The 16,161-nt window shown below is 45.9% G+C and overlaps 1 protein-coding gene across 2 annotated transcripts in view; it reads left to right on the forward strand.

Annotated features, from left to right (window-relative positions):
- CAMK1D (calcium/calmodulin dependent protein kinase ID) overlaps window positions 1-14,858 on the forward strand; it is a 233,182-nt gene extending 218,324 nt beyond the window's left edge. The window contains exons 9-11 of one of the 2 annotated variants that reach the window (XM_065627004.1): window positions 1,316-1,403; window positions 2,539-2,677; window positions 6,485-14,858. In XM_065627004.1, coding sequence (XP_065483076.1) covers window positions 1,316-1,403; window positions 2,539-2,677; window positions 6,485-6,606 — 349 coding nt within the window. In that variant the 3' untranslated portion in view covers window positions 6,607-14,858. The remainder of the gene's footprint in view (window positions 1-1,315; window positions 1,404-2,538; window positions 2,678-6,484) is intronic. The other variant, XM_065627005.1, reaches the window with a different exon arrangement.
- The last annotated feature ends 1,303 nt before the right edge of the window (window positions 14,859-16,161 follow it).

Genomic DNA, 16,161 nt, shown 5'->3' on the forward strand with positions numbered 1-16,161 from the left:
TGAAGAAACAGTGAAAGACTCAGTTTGTTTAGTCTACAGACGAGAAGAGAAGACAGAGAGAAGACACGATAACGGTCTTCAAATATGTGAAAGGATGCTTCAAAGACAAAGGGAATAAACTATTTTCCATGTCTTCTGGAAGGCAGTAGGGCACTGGAATAGGTTGTCTCCATCTTTTGGAGATCTTTAAGGATTGATTAGCCAAATATGTGTCAAAATTGTTTTGACAGCTGGGGTAGGAGGAAGGACTAGATGGCCCCTGAGTCCCCCAGACTCTCTGATTATTTTATCGGAGGTCTCCAGACTGGGAGGCTCTGGGCTTGATGGATTCTTCAGTTTTATATATTTTTTAATTGCTAATGGGTTTCTACATTGTGGCTAAAATAATTATTTCTGAGAACATCGCATACAACCTAGGAGGCAATAGTTGTTCCCTGGGTTTACCTGCATTAGATAGCACTAATTACTCCAGCACATCGCCCAACATCAGTTCCCTATGGTGCCTACCCTTGCAATAGATCTCATGTCTTGAGAAGTTAAAAGAATCAATAAAATTCCCATGAAATATTTGTGTTTACTGGAGATTTCATTGTATCTTTATCTGTTCAAGAAACTGTGCAAGATCGGTTAAGTTCTTAGGTTGAGTGGTTTTCAGCTTAATCTATTTGTGCAGCCTGTGCTGCTTGAGCGGGCATCCCTGTATCTGCTTTACTGTAAATCTACCTAAATCATGATAAATGGCTATGTACATTGTAGGGTGGCAGGAAAATCTCTAGTGCAAACAGAAATTAGACAGGTTGGAGTGGCTCCGGGAGCTGCTGCATGGCTGAGGCTAAAAGTAGACTCAGCCTGTTGATGTTAAATCTTCAGATGTAAAGGGAAAAAAAAGGTAGAATGTTTTTATCTAGGGCTGTAATGGTGATAGAAAGCAGCCACGCACCAACAAAATAAGGTTGTACCTCTTTGTAGCTGCCAGACCTACAAGGCTTATCTACACTTGCTTTTATTGCCCCAGATTTTCCACCACTTCTGCCAGCAGAGAAAGCAGTGGGAAGTTTGAGCCTCTGTGTGAACGAAATCTTCTCAGGAGTTGTTTAAGAGACGTGTAGATGAGGTTCTCGGGGCTGTGGTTTAGAGGCGGACTTGACAGCATTGGGTTAACAGTTGGACTTGATGATCTTGAAAGTCTTTTCCAACCAAAATGATTCTATGATTCACCACTGCAGGAGCAATCAGACCTTGGACCAGCCAGGAGAAGAAGAAAGAGTATTTGAGGAGGGCAAAATATCTCCTAAAACTTGTCTGTCCGTTTCAGGATCGCCGGTGATACAGCACTCAGCAAAAACATCCACGAGTCGGTCAGCGCCCAGATCCGGAAGAACTTCGCAAAAAGCAAATGGAGAGTAAGTGACCCATCCTCAGGGATGGTGCTTAGATGCCTAACTCTGTTAATGTGCCAGCCATAAGTTCACCCTTTCCGTGTTCAAGTGCTTTTGTGGCCCAAAATTTTGCTTAAAATGGTCCAGACTTGGGTTACATGGCCCTTCAGGGCCTTTTATAGAGGATGCTATGAACCAAGGGTATCAACATCATGCATGAGAGATGGGACTGGGGCTGCTCATAGCTGAAGCAGCCATGGTTATACATGGAGTTGGGGTCAGCATCGCAGGGGGACCTGAAGCAATGCAGACACCCTGTGTGTCGGTGCAAGGAACAATGTGTCAAATACGACTTTTCTTGTGGGCTGCCACATCCCGAGTGCTAGAAGGAACAATGTGGAGCAGGACTAGGACAGAAATGCATATGGTTTTATATATGTAATATATAGCAGGACTAGGGCAGTGATTGTCCCCCTGTACTTGGCACTGGTGAGGCTGCACCTCAAATCCTGGGGTCAGTTTTGGGCCCCTCACACCAAGAAAGCCCTTGAGCGAGTTCAGAGAAGGGAACGGAGCTGGGGAAGGGGCTGGAGCACAAGTGTGATGGGAGCGGCTGAGGGAGCTGGGGGTTCAGCTGGAGAACAGGAGCTGAGGGGAGACCTTCTGATCTCTGAACTGCCTGAGAGGAGCTTGGAGCGTGGAGGGGGTTGGTCTCTTCTCCCAAGCAACAAGTGATGGGACAAGAGGAAATGGCCTCAAGTGGTGCCAGGGCAGGTTCAGATTGGATATTAGGAAAAATTTCATCTCAGAAAGGGTTGTCAGGCATTGGAACAGGCTGCCCAGGGCAGTGGTGGAGTCACCATCCCTGGAGGGGTTTAGGAGTTGTATAGATGAGGTTCTTAGGGACATGGTTTAGTGTCAAAGCTAGGTTAACAGTTGGACTTGATGATCTTGAAGGTCTATTTTCCAACAAAAATGATTCTGTGATTCTCTGGTATTGCTGTTTCTGGCTCAGAAACTAGAAATTGGGAAAAATTTGAAAGATGATGGACTCATTCACTTCTGACAACTCTGAGCAGCGAGGAGAGGCTCAAAAATAACCCTCCCACCCTCAATTTTTTTATTATTTCTTTTTCCCTTTTTTTTTTTTCTTCTCTAGCAAGCGTTTAATGCCACAGCAGTCGTGCGACACATGAGACGGTTACACCTCGGCAGCAGCCTGGACAGCGCGAGCACCAGCGTGTCGAGCACCCTCAGCCTCGCCGCGCCGCTTCCAGATGCAGCCACACGGAAAGATTGTGAGTAACCAACATCCCGGCAAAGCTGCTGCCGCAGCATCCGAACAAACTCCTGGGATCCCCATTTTCCCCTTGACCCCCAGGCTGCAGTCCTCACTGGCAGCGTGTTCAGCTTTCTGCAAGCTGGTGTTTAAAATAAGGACTGAAAAGGGACCAGGGCCTTCATTTTTAGCTGGCCAAAAAAATAATGATTCAATTGGAAAAGTTTATGTACTAAAAAAAATTAGTTTCCAGCTAGGCGCATTTTTGAGAGAAAAACACTGTTTCTTGTGCAAGAAAAAGGGCTTTCTCTTGAGAAAAAGACCCAGACCCCCACAGCAAAAAGTTTTGTATTTGGTTGAAAGCTGAAAAAGTTTACTCAAACTGTTCATGCTTGAGTTTCCAGTATTATGATAAGACATTTTTCTGTAAAAATTGGCTTACTTTCCATTTCCAATTTCCATGGGGGAGACTGATCCTGCCAGTCTGACCCAGCTTCCCTCTCGCTGGGCCAAATTAAGCTCCTGTACAAAGAGACTCATCTGTTTGAGCAGAACTCATGCCCTGTACACCACAGTGGGACTTGGCCCGCTGCCTTGTTTGTTACGTGCTGTAATTGAGATTTGCAAGCTGCCCAATGGAGTCAGATTCTTGGGACATGTATTTGTTCTGAACGCCAGGGACGCAGATATGGCAGTGAAGAGATCATTTGGAAGACAGAATTTCTTCCTTTGCAATGAAGCCTATTTAATCTCTGGCTTCTAACCATTTATTTTATTCCCTTCTGTCCATTTGTAGAGATTTTTATATCATGAAATGGAGGGCTGTGGACTTTACAATTGGAGGAGATTATTTTAAGATGAAGCACCAAAAAGGAATGCTAGTAGTTTATGGTATGGGAAGTTCGTGCTTACTTCACTGGGGGCTGAAGTAGTTGTTTCTAGATAATATCCCACACTATTCCAGAACTGAAAACACCTACTATTCAGGATGGATTTTGGATGATGCCACTATCTGTCTCTGCTACCTCTGCCCGCCAGCCTCTGCTCATTGACGAGGACACGGCACCAGCCAAAGTTCCTGCAGCTCTGGTTGAAAACTGTTATTTCTCTTGCTGTCCTGGGCACATTTTCCCCCAAAACTGAGGTGGGATCTGCCTTCTGGGCACTGCATGAGATGTTTTCCCCAGCCTGAGCCAGAGGAGAAGCCCCTTCCCTCTGCATCCCAGGCCTGATGGGGATTCATGCCCAGCGCCCAATTTGCAATGGCCAGTGCCAAATCCTAGAGCTGCTGCGGAAAAAAGCATCACTGTGCGCCTAGCACGCATCTTGCACCTGCAAATGCTTCCAACCATGCGTTGGCAATGCAGTGATGTAGAAAACCCCTTACAGGGGAGAAATGTGCCTTTATTTTTGTTCCTGCTGCAGCATGGCTGTGCTGGAGCCCAGTCAGGTCTGATGGCATGCTTTGCTGTTAGATTGATGGATGATTAACTTCCATCCATCTATCCATTTGATTAGTCCTAAATGGTATTAACTAACAGCACTGAGTAGTCTAAATAGTAATGGAAAAACATCTGTGAACAATAAGGGTGGGAAGAGAAGAAAATCTGTTTAACTGCTACAGAATCCAGCAGGTCCCTGTACGGAATCCGACAATATTTTGCAGTGATGGACAAGTCAGCCAGGATATGAAGGATAAACTCAGATGTGTTAAGACAAGTGATTTTTTTTTTCATGTCAGAAATACGAGGCAGAAAAGTATCAAAAGATTTCCAAGCATCCCAGGTCAAGTCCAGCTTGCCAGACTATACAGAAGAGCTTCCTTTCCTCAAATAAATGAATTAAAGAGTTTGGAGATGCTGGAGCCCCAGAGAACCAGTGAGGAGAGCCAGCAGAAAATGCAAGGAGTGACATTAAGAGGGAACTGACATATCCAGTGCACTCTACCAAATACCTCCTGTTGGGAAAAAGAAAACCTGTGAGGTCTCTGTCCTGCGTCTTTCTTTCTCAGCAGTTTTCCCTGGGGATAGATTCATTGCACGAGAAAGATCCCATGCAGCAAGTTACATGAAACAGCTGTGCCACCAGTACAAAACATAATACTGCCTAATGCTATTAATAGACATCTAATGGGCTCTCCAAATAGTTTCAAATGCAGCAATTTCACGTCATTGAAGACAATTAAACACAGCCTTTCCCTGAGAGTAGGTTATGTTATGCTGCATCCTAATGCTGTTCTCTGTTTTAGGGCAGAGTAGAGATGATGCATTACACTGGATTATGGTACCTGTCAGGAGAGTCTAAGTGATTCAGTCAGGATTTCTCAAGTGTGTTGGCCTGATTCTCAGTCCACGCCTGGTTTATTCTGTTTAGACATGATTGGACTGCCTAGATTAATTACAGCACCTAGATGTCTTTATTTTTAAGATAACAGATAAATTGCAGCATGAAGCCAAGATGTCAAATGTCGATACTGCTGGGAAATGGGATGTGACTGACTGTAGGTACAGCATAGTCATCCCTGAGGTTGAAATGCCACCTTGAAGCACGGAGAAGCAGGTAAAAGTTGTAACAAGCATCAAAAAGATCCTCAGTAGTCAAGGGGCCATATCAAACTCCAGTTTGAGAATATATTAATATAGGTTTAATCTATTCTTTATTCACCAAGGTGGAAAAATGAACTGTATTTCTAATCGTTCTGAGTCTGCATCTTGTCAGAACAAGGTGACTGTGCCAGGTCCTTGTTCAGCAGCTTTTCTTGCACCAGAGCTGCCTTTACACATCAGTGCCTACAAGGCTGCCAGACTGCATGGAAAGCTGCACATGCCAGCAAAATTGAAGAATCTCCCTTGTGGGGTCTCAACAGCCACTGGGAGAGTGGTAGTTCTTCTGTGGAAAGCTCTGGCAAGGATATATTTTATTTCTCTTCATTAATGCTTTCCGTAGAAACTGCTGACATTGTGCTGGAATAACAAAATCTTGAATCTGTCATTTGAAATCCAGCCTACTTTGGGTTTTCAGGGGTTATGTTTTGGAGGGTTGTGCCTTTTAAATCTGTGGTGTCTGCTTCTACCTCTATAAACAGTTTAGTTTCGCTAAATCTCTGCTTTTTTCATAAAAAATATCTATCAGAAGTCTTTGATGAGTTCAAAAGGAACTGCCCAGGAAAATTTTGTGTCTGGATACTCAGCTTACATCAACCTACATCTCTTAGTTGGAAGTACTGGAGACATACCAGCAAAACCTGGAGCGACATAAGCTGTTGCTAGAATGACGTCCAAGTCACACCATTCACATTCCCTCTAGGTTTACTGGAACTCACCAACAAATTTGACCCACTGGACTTTTTTATCAGTAGCTTTGCAGGATGCTTGGGGAAATTCTTTTAGTCCAGGTGCACAGTCTGTTCATTTAGCTAGACGGCCATGATGAGAAGTTTAATCATCTTTAACACGCCCACAAGGAAAATTATTCTGAGCAAGTACAATGCTGGAGGGTCCTTTAAATCCCAGAACTCTTCGTCTTCAGCCCCAGAAATGTGGAATCAGTCTGGTTGAGCACATACCAAAGCCAGACATTTATTCATTGCGACATGTGTATGAAACTGCTGGTGGTGGTAGCAGGCAAATGGCTGTGGGCCAGGAGGGTAGAAGATGCCCCATGGAGGTACCCAACCAACCCACGGCTGTGGGAAGAGCAGGAGCACCATCTCTAGCTGTGGTCCCGTCCGCTCTGTAGCGTGCTACAAAAGAAACTCAGCTTTGCCCACATCCCCACCTCCAAAAAAACCCCATTTCTAACTCTGTTTCTGGCTTTCCTTTTTTAGGTATGTCTCCATCCACCCTCTGTAGTTTTGTTTCATCTGCTTCTTCAGGCGTTTCTGCGGTAGGAGGGGACCGGAGACCCAGACCCACCACAGTGACCACAGTGCACACAGGGAGCAAGTGAGAGCCGGGGCGGCGAGGAGCGGGCGGGCGGCCGGGCTGGCAGGTCGCCTCTGCACCGTCACACCCTGCGAAGGACTAGAAGAAAGAAGATTTTTTTATGGCCATATTTTATACTGCAATTCTGAAATGTTTCATTTATCACAAACTGCAATGACTCCAGGGGGAACGGATCTAACAGTCTCTGGTGCTGTACATATATATATAAAAAAATATATATATATGTGAGTCTAGCAATGTTCTAGCTAATGAACACTCATTCTTTTCCCCAGTGATTTACTCTTTTCTCAGTGTAGGTAACAGTATATGTTGTATTTTTGTTTCCATTAACTACAAACATCTCAACTGGATTATTTAAATAGAGATACTTTTCTGAGCATTATATTTTTTTTTCTTTTGAAAAGTACTTCCAGTAATGTCCCTTCTTCCACTTTGCTGGAGGATAGGCTATTTCTGTAGGTAGGAATTAACGTTAACTTTGCAACACAAGAGGATTTCAACGGCATGCCATTTCTCACTCTGCAAATTGGACTGCAAGTCTGCCTGGCTTTAGCAGAGCTGTTACTGCTCAGATTAAGAAACTGCTGCTTTCCCTCCCTTCCTCCTCCTTGAAAGCCATGGCAAGAGTTAAGTTGCCACCAGCTGGGAGTCAGTTCATCCTTGGCCACTTTCCTGCAGCGCCGGGGATCTGCAGCACCCTTGTTTCAGAGGAGAAGCAGGTACACGGTGCTGACCAGAGCTGAGCAAACAAAATGACAGAGCACAGTCTCATCCTGCAGCATTTCTCTCTTCCAAGTCGCTCTATGTTACGAGCAGAGCAAAAGAAAAGGAAGACGTGGGGCTGGGAGCTGTAGTCGTCCTCTGCCACCGACTCGCTGCACTGCCCTTGAGCAGGACATTTAACTCACCAACCTCCTCCCAGCCATGGGGCACATCCAGACGGAGCGTCCGTGCCAGAGGTGCTGAGCACCTGCATCTCCTGGGGGCTTTGCCTGATGTTGCTGATGCTCAGCACCCCCCAGAACAGCCAAAAGTATCAGAAACCAAATAGAAAAGTTTGGACCTTAATGTCTGCATGCCTGGGTTTCTCCCCCAGGGAGAGGTGATGCTTGCACCCCTCTGTGAAGCACTGGCAGGTTCTTGGGTGCAAAGCGCAGGATCTGGTGTCGTGATGCTCCATCACGCTGAGGTCTGGACGAGGGCTGTCCTGGAGCACTGAGCTGGGAAAGCAAAGCCTTGCCCAAAGGCACATGCAGGGACAGTGGTGGCACTGCCTCCCCCTCCTCCCAGAAGCTCCAGAGGAGGCCCCAAAACGATCAGAGGGCTGGAACAGCTCTACTGGGAGGACGGGCTGAGAGAGTTGGGGTGTTCAGCCTGGAGAAGAGAAGGTTCCAGGGAGAACTTATTGTGGCCTTTCTTTACTTAAAAGGAGTTGATAAGAAAGATGGGGACAGACTTTTTAGCAGGGCCTGTTGCGATAGGACAAGGGGCGACGGTTTTAAACTAAAGGAGGCGAGATTCAGGCTGGATGTGAGGAAGAAATTTTTTACATTGAGGGTGGTGAAACCCTGTCCCAGGTTGCCCAGAGAGGTGGTGGATGCCCCATCCCTGGAGACATCCCAGGCCAGGCTGGACAGGGCTCTGAGCAACCTGAGCTGGGTGAAGATGTCCCTGCTCATGGCAGGGGTTGGACTGGGTGAGCTTTGAAGGTCCCTTCCAACCCAAACCATTCTATGATTCTATGAAAAGTAAACTCAATTTCTCCATTATTTTATTACTAAATGCATGCAGTTCCCAGACTCCGTGTGGAACAGCCACCGTGACTGTTGTGCAGCCATGCGTCAAAGCAGCTTGAAATAGGGAGGAGAGCAAATCTGCCTGGGTTTGCTGAAGGGATCCAGGTTACTTCTACACAATTCCCAGCTGTAGTTTTCCTTTGAGGAGGAGGAAAGTGAGGTGGGCAGCAGAGGCAGGCACCCTTCCCTGGCCCCTCTCAGCCTCTCGCACCCAGACAGGTACATCCCCAGCCAGAGGCACAAGCCATGCCCCTATTGCCATGCTTGTCTCATTTATCTTGCACAAGAAATTGTGGAAGCCAGTCACAGACATGGCTGAATGTATCAGGCCATAGTGAGTGTGCTGGGATAAGCTATAAGATAAGTATGATTCATTGAGACTTCAAAATCCTCCTCCAGCTTCAGTCGGTTGGCTTCGACTGGAAGAGCCAGGATTTCATCCATCATATTTTGAGCACTAAAAGCTGGAAAAACAGGTGGCACTGAGTGCTGACTCTGAAATAGCCTCTCGTTTGGTGGCACTTAAAGGTGATGCGTCCGATAGATCTTTATTTTCCTCGGTATTAAGCTGCTCCCTGTTTTCGGAGGGCTGTGGCACGTCTGAGTGAGGCCCTGGGAGCCCCCAGTGCTCCCCACCATGTTTCACAGCTGGCGTGGATGGTCACACAGAAAGGCTTCAACTTCTCGTTTTAGGAAAGATGCCAGGTATTGGTCTCTCGGGGATTGGTAGCAAAACTCCATATAAGTTCCCTGGTGAGGACTTCTGACTGAGATTTGGGCAGACCAAAGGGCAGGGGATCTCCTCGCTGCAAGTCACACTCCTGTCCCCATCCCCAGGCTGCTGCCACAGAATAGTCCTGCCCCACTGACAAAGAGTAGGAAGAGCTTTATCAGCATTTACCCTCGGATCTCTTTATACCTTCTGCAAAGATAACAGAAAATTAGTATAATACAATTTAAACTCATTCTAAGGTCACTTTATTTTTCCAGCCAAAGTAAGGAACCTTAGTTTGGGAGAGGCTCCTATCCCAAGAAATTCAAGTTGTTTCGAACCCACGTAAGCTCAGCTGGCCCTATTGTGCTCCAGTTGCAGGGGTGTAAATAGGCAGTCCCCCAGTTTGGAGTCAGTGGAGTTCCCCATGTTTACACGCGTGCAACCAAAAGCAGGATTTGGTTAGGGAATATTTTTGTCTTTGTACAGTTATTTCAAAGATTAGGGCTCAAACGTTTCCTCTTTGCCTTCTTGTCTGAAGCCTGAGGTCTGGTTTGGACTTGATGTAGTTACTGAGGCCATTAATCAAAATACAGCGTCCAAATGTATCTTGCAGGAAAAAAAAAAAAAAAGCAAATGGATTTCCATCTGCAAAACAAAGAGCAGTGATGGGAGCAAAGGCAGACATGCTGTCCTGCAGCTGGGGGGTTCCGATACACTGGCTGCCCCTCCTTGCTGGATGCTTTCTGTGTTTTTTGTTGAGCGGGTTATTATTCCCTTCCGCACTTGTAAGTAGGGTGATTTGATTTCCTTCCTGCAAGTAATATTCTGCCATAGTTGTTTAACTTATCATAATTCTTTTTGGCTTGCTATCAGCTGCTGGGATCTTAAGAAACAGAAGCACTTAAAAGCAGAATTGTTTCTTTCTGCTACGGTTTTGGGTGGTGGGAAGCTCTTCTTTTATATCAGTGAAACACAGCTGGAGACCTGACTGGTGTCCACCACATGCTTTGAGATCTCTCCTGTCATTGAGCCCTGAAGTATCTCTGGATGAAAACTTCCTAGTTTAAGTCTGGGTAAATCTGTGAACTGGGCTGACTTAGCAGCAACCAGGGCAGATTTGCAGAGGGGGCTGGAGCCGTTTGCCCCTCGGCAGCACAGCCGGTACGGCAGACACTCCAGCATCGCTGGGGATGTTCCATACTGTCGCGTGTCCTTGCCCTGCCCCAATCCTCCTCTGCTCAGCCGCAAACCCAGGAGTAAATACTGTGTGCGTGTGGGGAAAGGGCTAGTAGCTCCTTTATTCAAAACAAATCTCCAACTGGCCTTGCCATAAAGGAGCAGGTAGAAAAATCCCTCTGGGCTCTTTCCCAATGGACCGTCCTACTAAACAATGTGTGATTTGCTCCTTTTGTGAGGACTTCAGCCTGGACTCACCTGTCTATTACCCTTTTCTGGTTTACTTTACTGGCACCAATGTGTTTTTCCTTTGTAACTTGTTTTCCTCAGTTCCTTCCCCTTCTTTTTCTTTGCTTGCAGCTTTGATTGTTGATTTTTACCTCCAGAGTCACAGAGGCCACCTCTGATGCCAACAGCAGTGCTCTTGCTGGGAAAACAAAACAATAAATCCAGAAAATCTCCAGCTGGCTCCTTAGCCTGCAGAAGAAGTTGTGAGGACAGGCTGCCCGTGAACTCTGCGAGCTGAAAGTCAGTACTGCAGTGGCCAGGGGCTTCCGTTGCTGATTTTTGCATGTGACTTCATTCCCAGAGCACCCTAACTTTCTGCTGGATCACCCCTTCCACAGCACAAAGTGGTTATTGACCCTGCAACATGGCTAATGGGGAGGTAGAGTCTGGGGACAACCTGGCAGTGATGCTTTCCTGAGACTGTGTTACTCTGGTGATGTCTCTTCTGTCCTGGTTGCTGTTGTACAGGTGCCATTAGAGTAGTGAGTGCAGGGAAAAAAAAAAAAGAGGAAGGATTTTACCTATGCTTTGTGTGTCTGTTATGGTTGTGGTGCTGAAATAAAACCAAGCAATGATAGCGGTTAGTTCCTGATATGAATCAAACCACAAAAAGAAGTGTCAGCCCACTGGTAGGCATCTCCATGCGGTTCTGCAGTAGGCAGTAGATAGGAGTTTCTGCTGTGCATGTGCCCTGCGTGCCTCCATGATTATTGACAGCATTTTTTCTATAACCAGTTCTACTTATTCTGGGCTCCTGCACGGCCCTGAGGGACTTTGGGGTTTGTCCAAAGCTTTTCCCAGCCCTGGAAGCCAGTGCAGCCCCTGACCTCTGGCTTTTCTCCCCAAGCCCTCTGCAAACCAGAGCATGGGCCTCCAAGGTGCCCACGAAATGCAGCAGTAGCTGTCCCCAAGGCTGCCCCTTTCTTAAGCATGACCCTGTTTTTAGTGAAACAAGCTCCCAGGGAAAGCCAGGTAGCTTTTAGTCATCGGTGAGCAGGGAGAATATTGTCCTTCGACATGAACTTGGCATTAACTAGATCAGATACAGGGAAACCTGGGCTAGTATTTCCCCCATGGTAACAGCTCCAGCCCTGAGCAGCGCCACATAAAAACACCAGATTGACTTTGCCAACGAGATCGTGCAGACTGTAGCATGTCGCTTTTGCTCTTTCCAAAGAATCAGGTGATTCATCTGCTGGCAAAATAACATTTTGGAGACTGAGCCCTGAGGTACAGAATTACCATCCTTTTGGCACATGGAATTTTCCATTTAATGGGATTACTTAGGTTCTTGCTCCCATATGTATTTATCCATCTGCACTGGGGCCTGAATGCATCCCACAAATTATTCATGGAGAGGGAGTGTTGCCTTCCTTATCATGCTTATTTGCACCAGAAACTTGATGCTAAGAGTTACACTCATTCAAGCAAAAAGCAGAAGCACACACAGAGACGACAGTATCCAAGGAAAACAGCATCAAAACCAAGCATGGAGGATTAGTTGGCAAATCACTGTGAGCAATGGCTGAGTGAGGAAATGGCAACCTGCTCACAAACGTTGCACAGAGTTCCCCCAGGCAAATTCCAGATTTCTTGCCCAGCAGCAAGTTTTACACAATCCCTTGTGTTTTTCCCTGCATCCCTGCAGCTGGGTCCTGCCTTCTCGTCCTGTATGCTGGAGTGGTTGGGTCTCTGTGACACACGTGTGTGTGTGTGTTGTGGCCCCAAGGATCACAGATCCCACTGGTGGGAGATCAGGAGTTGGTTCAGGTTTTTTGGTCCTGCTTCGCACGGTTGGGGCAAAGCTGGGTAAATAGTGTTTGTGACGGAGGATAAAGGCTCTTTGTCCCAGGCTCTGGTTTTCCAGACCCCTTCCCCACCATGAACCGTGTCACTTATCTGTCCAGACAGCTTTTTATTTTCCTCCTCTTCATAAATGATAAGGTCAGAAGAGCAGGTCTTATATTTTTTCCATACTCCAGAGTGGAATCAGGGCATGTACACTCACAAGCATCGTGAAAAAACACTGCTGAACTAGTGATGACACCAGATGTCCAACAAATGCATGATACTGCACTGCATGTATTAAACTGCCGTTCACTGTTTCTGTATTTCCCAAGCCTTTTCTTTATGCACATTCAACCCAACCTTTTCTTCGAGGAGTTTACTTCTACGTTTTGCTTTTAAATGACTCAATGTATCTAACTCAAAATCAATCGTTAAGTTTGCGTAAATGCAAAAGCTGATGTTTTGTAAACAAGATACTGCAAAGCCTGGTAATGTGTTTTGTCTTTCTGTTGAATGCTCTGCAGCATGGACAGGAAGAGTCACCATGCAGAGCAGCTTCAAACTATGCAGCAGTCATGTACACATCTAGAAACAGGGAGTCAGGGAGGGGATGGTCCCTTTTTTAACACAATGCTTAAAAATTTGATCCCCATAAATTCATTCCCTGGGTTGCTAATGCTCAGGACTACCAAGCAGCATGTTGGTGTGTCTCTTAATTTTTTTCTTTTTTGTCTTGGTTTGGTTTTCATAGTCAAAATTTAGACCAGTTCAGCCAATTCTTAGGATTTTTCTCTTCCTACAGGGTATTTCTTTCTCACCCGTTGCAGAACGAACTGTATTTTGGGGACCAAGATGCTGTGATTGTTTGCCTGCACCAAACAGGGCAGAGAGCTGAGCTAATTATCCCATCCTTTCCAAAGCATCACCACCTAAATCCTGGCATTTAACCTTGAACACCCATGTAGTACCACCATTTATCCGTGGAAGTGTTTGGTGTGGCACTTTTCCTTCTTTCACATGGAAATCATGCCCTTGCCTTCTCTTCTTTTAATCATTGGTCCATTTTCATTTGTGCTGGTCTTTCTAAGGCAGGGCACAGGATGGCCACATAGTAGTTTTAGTGCTTCTGGCCCAGTCCTCTTGTGGGCATCGAGGCATTTGCCCCAGCTCCTGACTGGTTGCTGTGCTAGTGTGGAAGATACTCAAGTTCCCAGTACTCAAAGCAGAGTCATCTGAAGAGCTGGGACATTGCTCTGGGTTCCTGGCAAGGCCATGACAAGCAGTGGGGCTGGAGAGAAAGCACCATGCTGGTGGTGGAGGAAGCAAGGATCAGTCCTTGGAAATTATGCAAGACACTGTTCTGTGGTGTCTGAATCGTAGAATAATTTTGGTTGGAAGAGACCCTCAAGATCATGGAGTCCAACCATTAGCTGGCACAAAACCATGTCCGTAAGAACCTCATCTACGCATCTTTTAAACACCTCCAGGGATGGTGACTCAAACACTTCCCTGGGCATCCTGCAGCAAGAGATCTTGAGCCCACTGTCAAGGCTGGTGCTCAGCCAGGACGCTGTGCCATTGCTGAAGGACTACATGACAGCATAAAAAAATCATCATTAATAATAGTTGTAAATCAGTCTGAGTTCAGACTGCTGAGGCAGCACGAGGTGCAAAGCTTCATGAGGAGGTGGATGTGTGCGGTGGTTCCTGGTGGGTGGGAGCTCCTAGGGGAGTGGTCAGGGCAGCTCCAAGCTTTTCCATCTCTCATCTGCATGGCCTGAGCCCAGCATGGCATCACACATGCTATGTCTTATTAGATCAAGCTGTAGCATGACATTCAAGGTGAAGAGCAGGAAAGGTTGTAGCTCAGTGGGAGATATGGTGTGACTCATGTTTCTGGTCAACACGATGTCAGCATTCTGTTGTACAATGGCCTCTAGTTGAGAAACAGCATTTTGGTCAGTTTGGGCCATTTTTTTTAGATAGGTATTTTATTTGGGTCAGCAAACAATTAAAAAAAGAAAAAACCACAGTCTGCCCAGACTAGTGACTCCCCAAATATCCCCAACTGCAAAACATCTCTCAGTTGATTTTCAATGAAAACGCAAGCATGTTTTCTACAAAGGCTTAAATCTTAAGGAATGTCAGTGTGCCTAATATTGCAGGTCTTGTGATTGATATGAGTTCATAACAGCATCCGTGTCCAAAGAGAGGGGAGAATGTGTATTTACTCCATGCATGTATTAAGGCATCGCAAAAGTTTTATCTGCATAATGAGTTTGCAATACTGCAAATTGTTAATGGGGCTACATCGCAAGTGGTTCTCTGCCTTGACAATCATGTATACATATCGAGATTTCTATCATAATGACAATTTAAAGGGATGACTAATTGTTTTCCTCCAATAAATCCAATTAAATCACCCTGCTGTGAAGTCTGATGTTTTTTAATGCATGAGTCTCTACCCACGTGCAATAAAGGGAGTGAATCATTTCTGTGGCTGCTCCATTGTGTTTTATGCAATAATGTCTGTTTATGTCCCAAAGGAGGTTAGTGAGATTTTTTTTCCTCCTCAATTCACTCCATAGCGAAATGGGTAAAAAGGATGATTTGTCCTTCAGGGGTTTCCTAAAACTGCTTTTGGAATTGATGTTGAGTGTCAATATATGGAGAGATGGATGTCTCCTGGGCATTGGGAATATCTGTGTGGGGCTGGGGAAAGGATATGTGTTTGTTGGAGACTGCTGTACCTTTGAGCTGGTCCTGGTGACTTACACAGCCTGTGGTGGGAATTGGGAAAGAAAATGGGATTTTCGCTGGTGTTTCCAAGTCCCTTTGCAATCAGCAGTGGGCTCCAAAGGCATGCACTCCATCGCTGGCTTCCTTTTCCTCCAGACCATGTTCCTGGTGTGTTTTATCACTCGCCTTTTAAATTTTTCCATCTTATTCTTAATTTTCCCCACATTTATTTCTGCTTTTCTGGCTTTCACTCTCTAGCACACAAGAATTCCTTCCCTTTTAAAAATAGCTGGCAAAATCACTGCACTCAGACAAGCATTGCTGGGCACCCAGCAGGGAACTGGGCCCATGCTTGGGGTTAAAGCCAGGTGGTTTTAGATGTCTGGTTCGCTAACAGGGCTACAACAAACAGCAGTGATAGTGGTCGGCCCATAGCAATATAAAGAGAAATGCGAATTACTTAAATAGCTTTTATGTTGTGAATGAAGAAACCACTACCAGAACTAATCTGATTACTAGCGCAATGCTGTGGTACCCAACTGTGTCCACAGAACTAGGGTTAGATGCTGGGCTGTCCCAGGAGAGATGAAATGACCTCCCATTTGTGCTCTGGCAAAGCACATCCGTGGGAAGGTACATTTTTGGAAAAGTATTTCCATGTACAAAGCCACTGACTGGGAGTGGGTTGGAGGAGGAGTGTGACACTGAGGCACAGACACGGGATTTGCAGTGTCAGGAGAAGTAAAAGATCCTGTAGAAAGACTCCATGGTCTTTCCATATGACATAAGCCTGAACTATGACCAGCTCTTCACATTCAGGACCACATTCCCACCTGTGTGAGTTGGCTTTCCCAGTTTGGCTCAAATTCTGCACACTTACTTTAGTTGAAGTTCTATCCCACATTTTGCCATGGAATGAAAATCTCAGCCAGGAATATCTTCTTCTCGTGTCTTTGTTTAAAAATCACAGCTTTCTCTGTAGGCTCAATGGTCATCCAGTGTGCACTAAGCTTTTCCCAGCTCCCAGTGAGATGGGGCAAGGGTGGTAAAACACTGA

This window comes from Caloenas nicobarica, chromosome 1, assembly GCF_036013445.1.
Source record: "Caloenas nicobarica isolate bCalNic1 chromosome 1, bCalNic1.hap1, whole genome shotgun sequence".
NCBI lineage: Eukaryota > Metazoa > Chordata > Aves > Columbiformes > Columbidae > Caloenas > Caloenas nicobarica.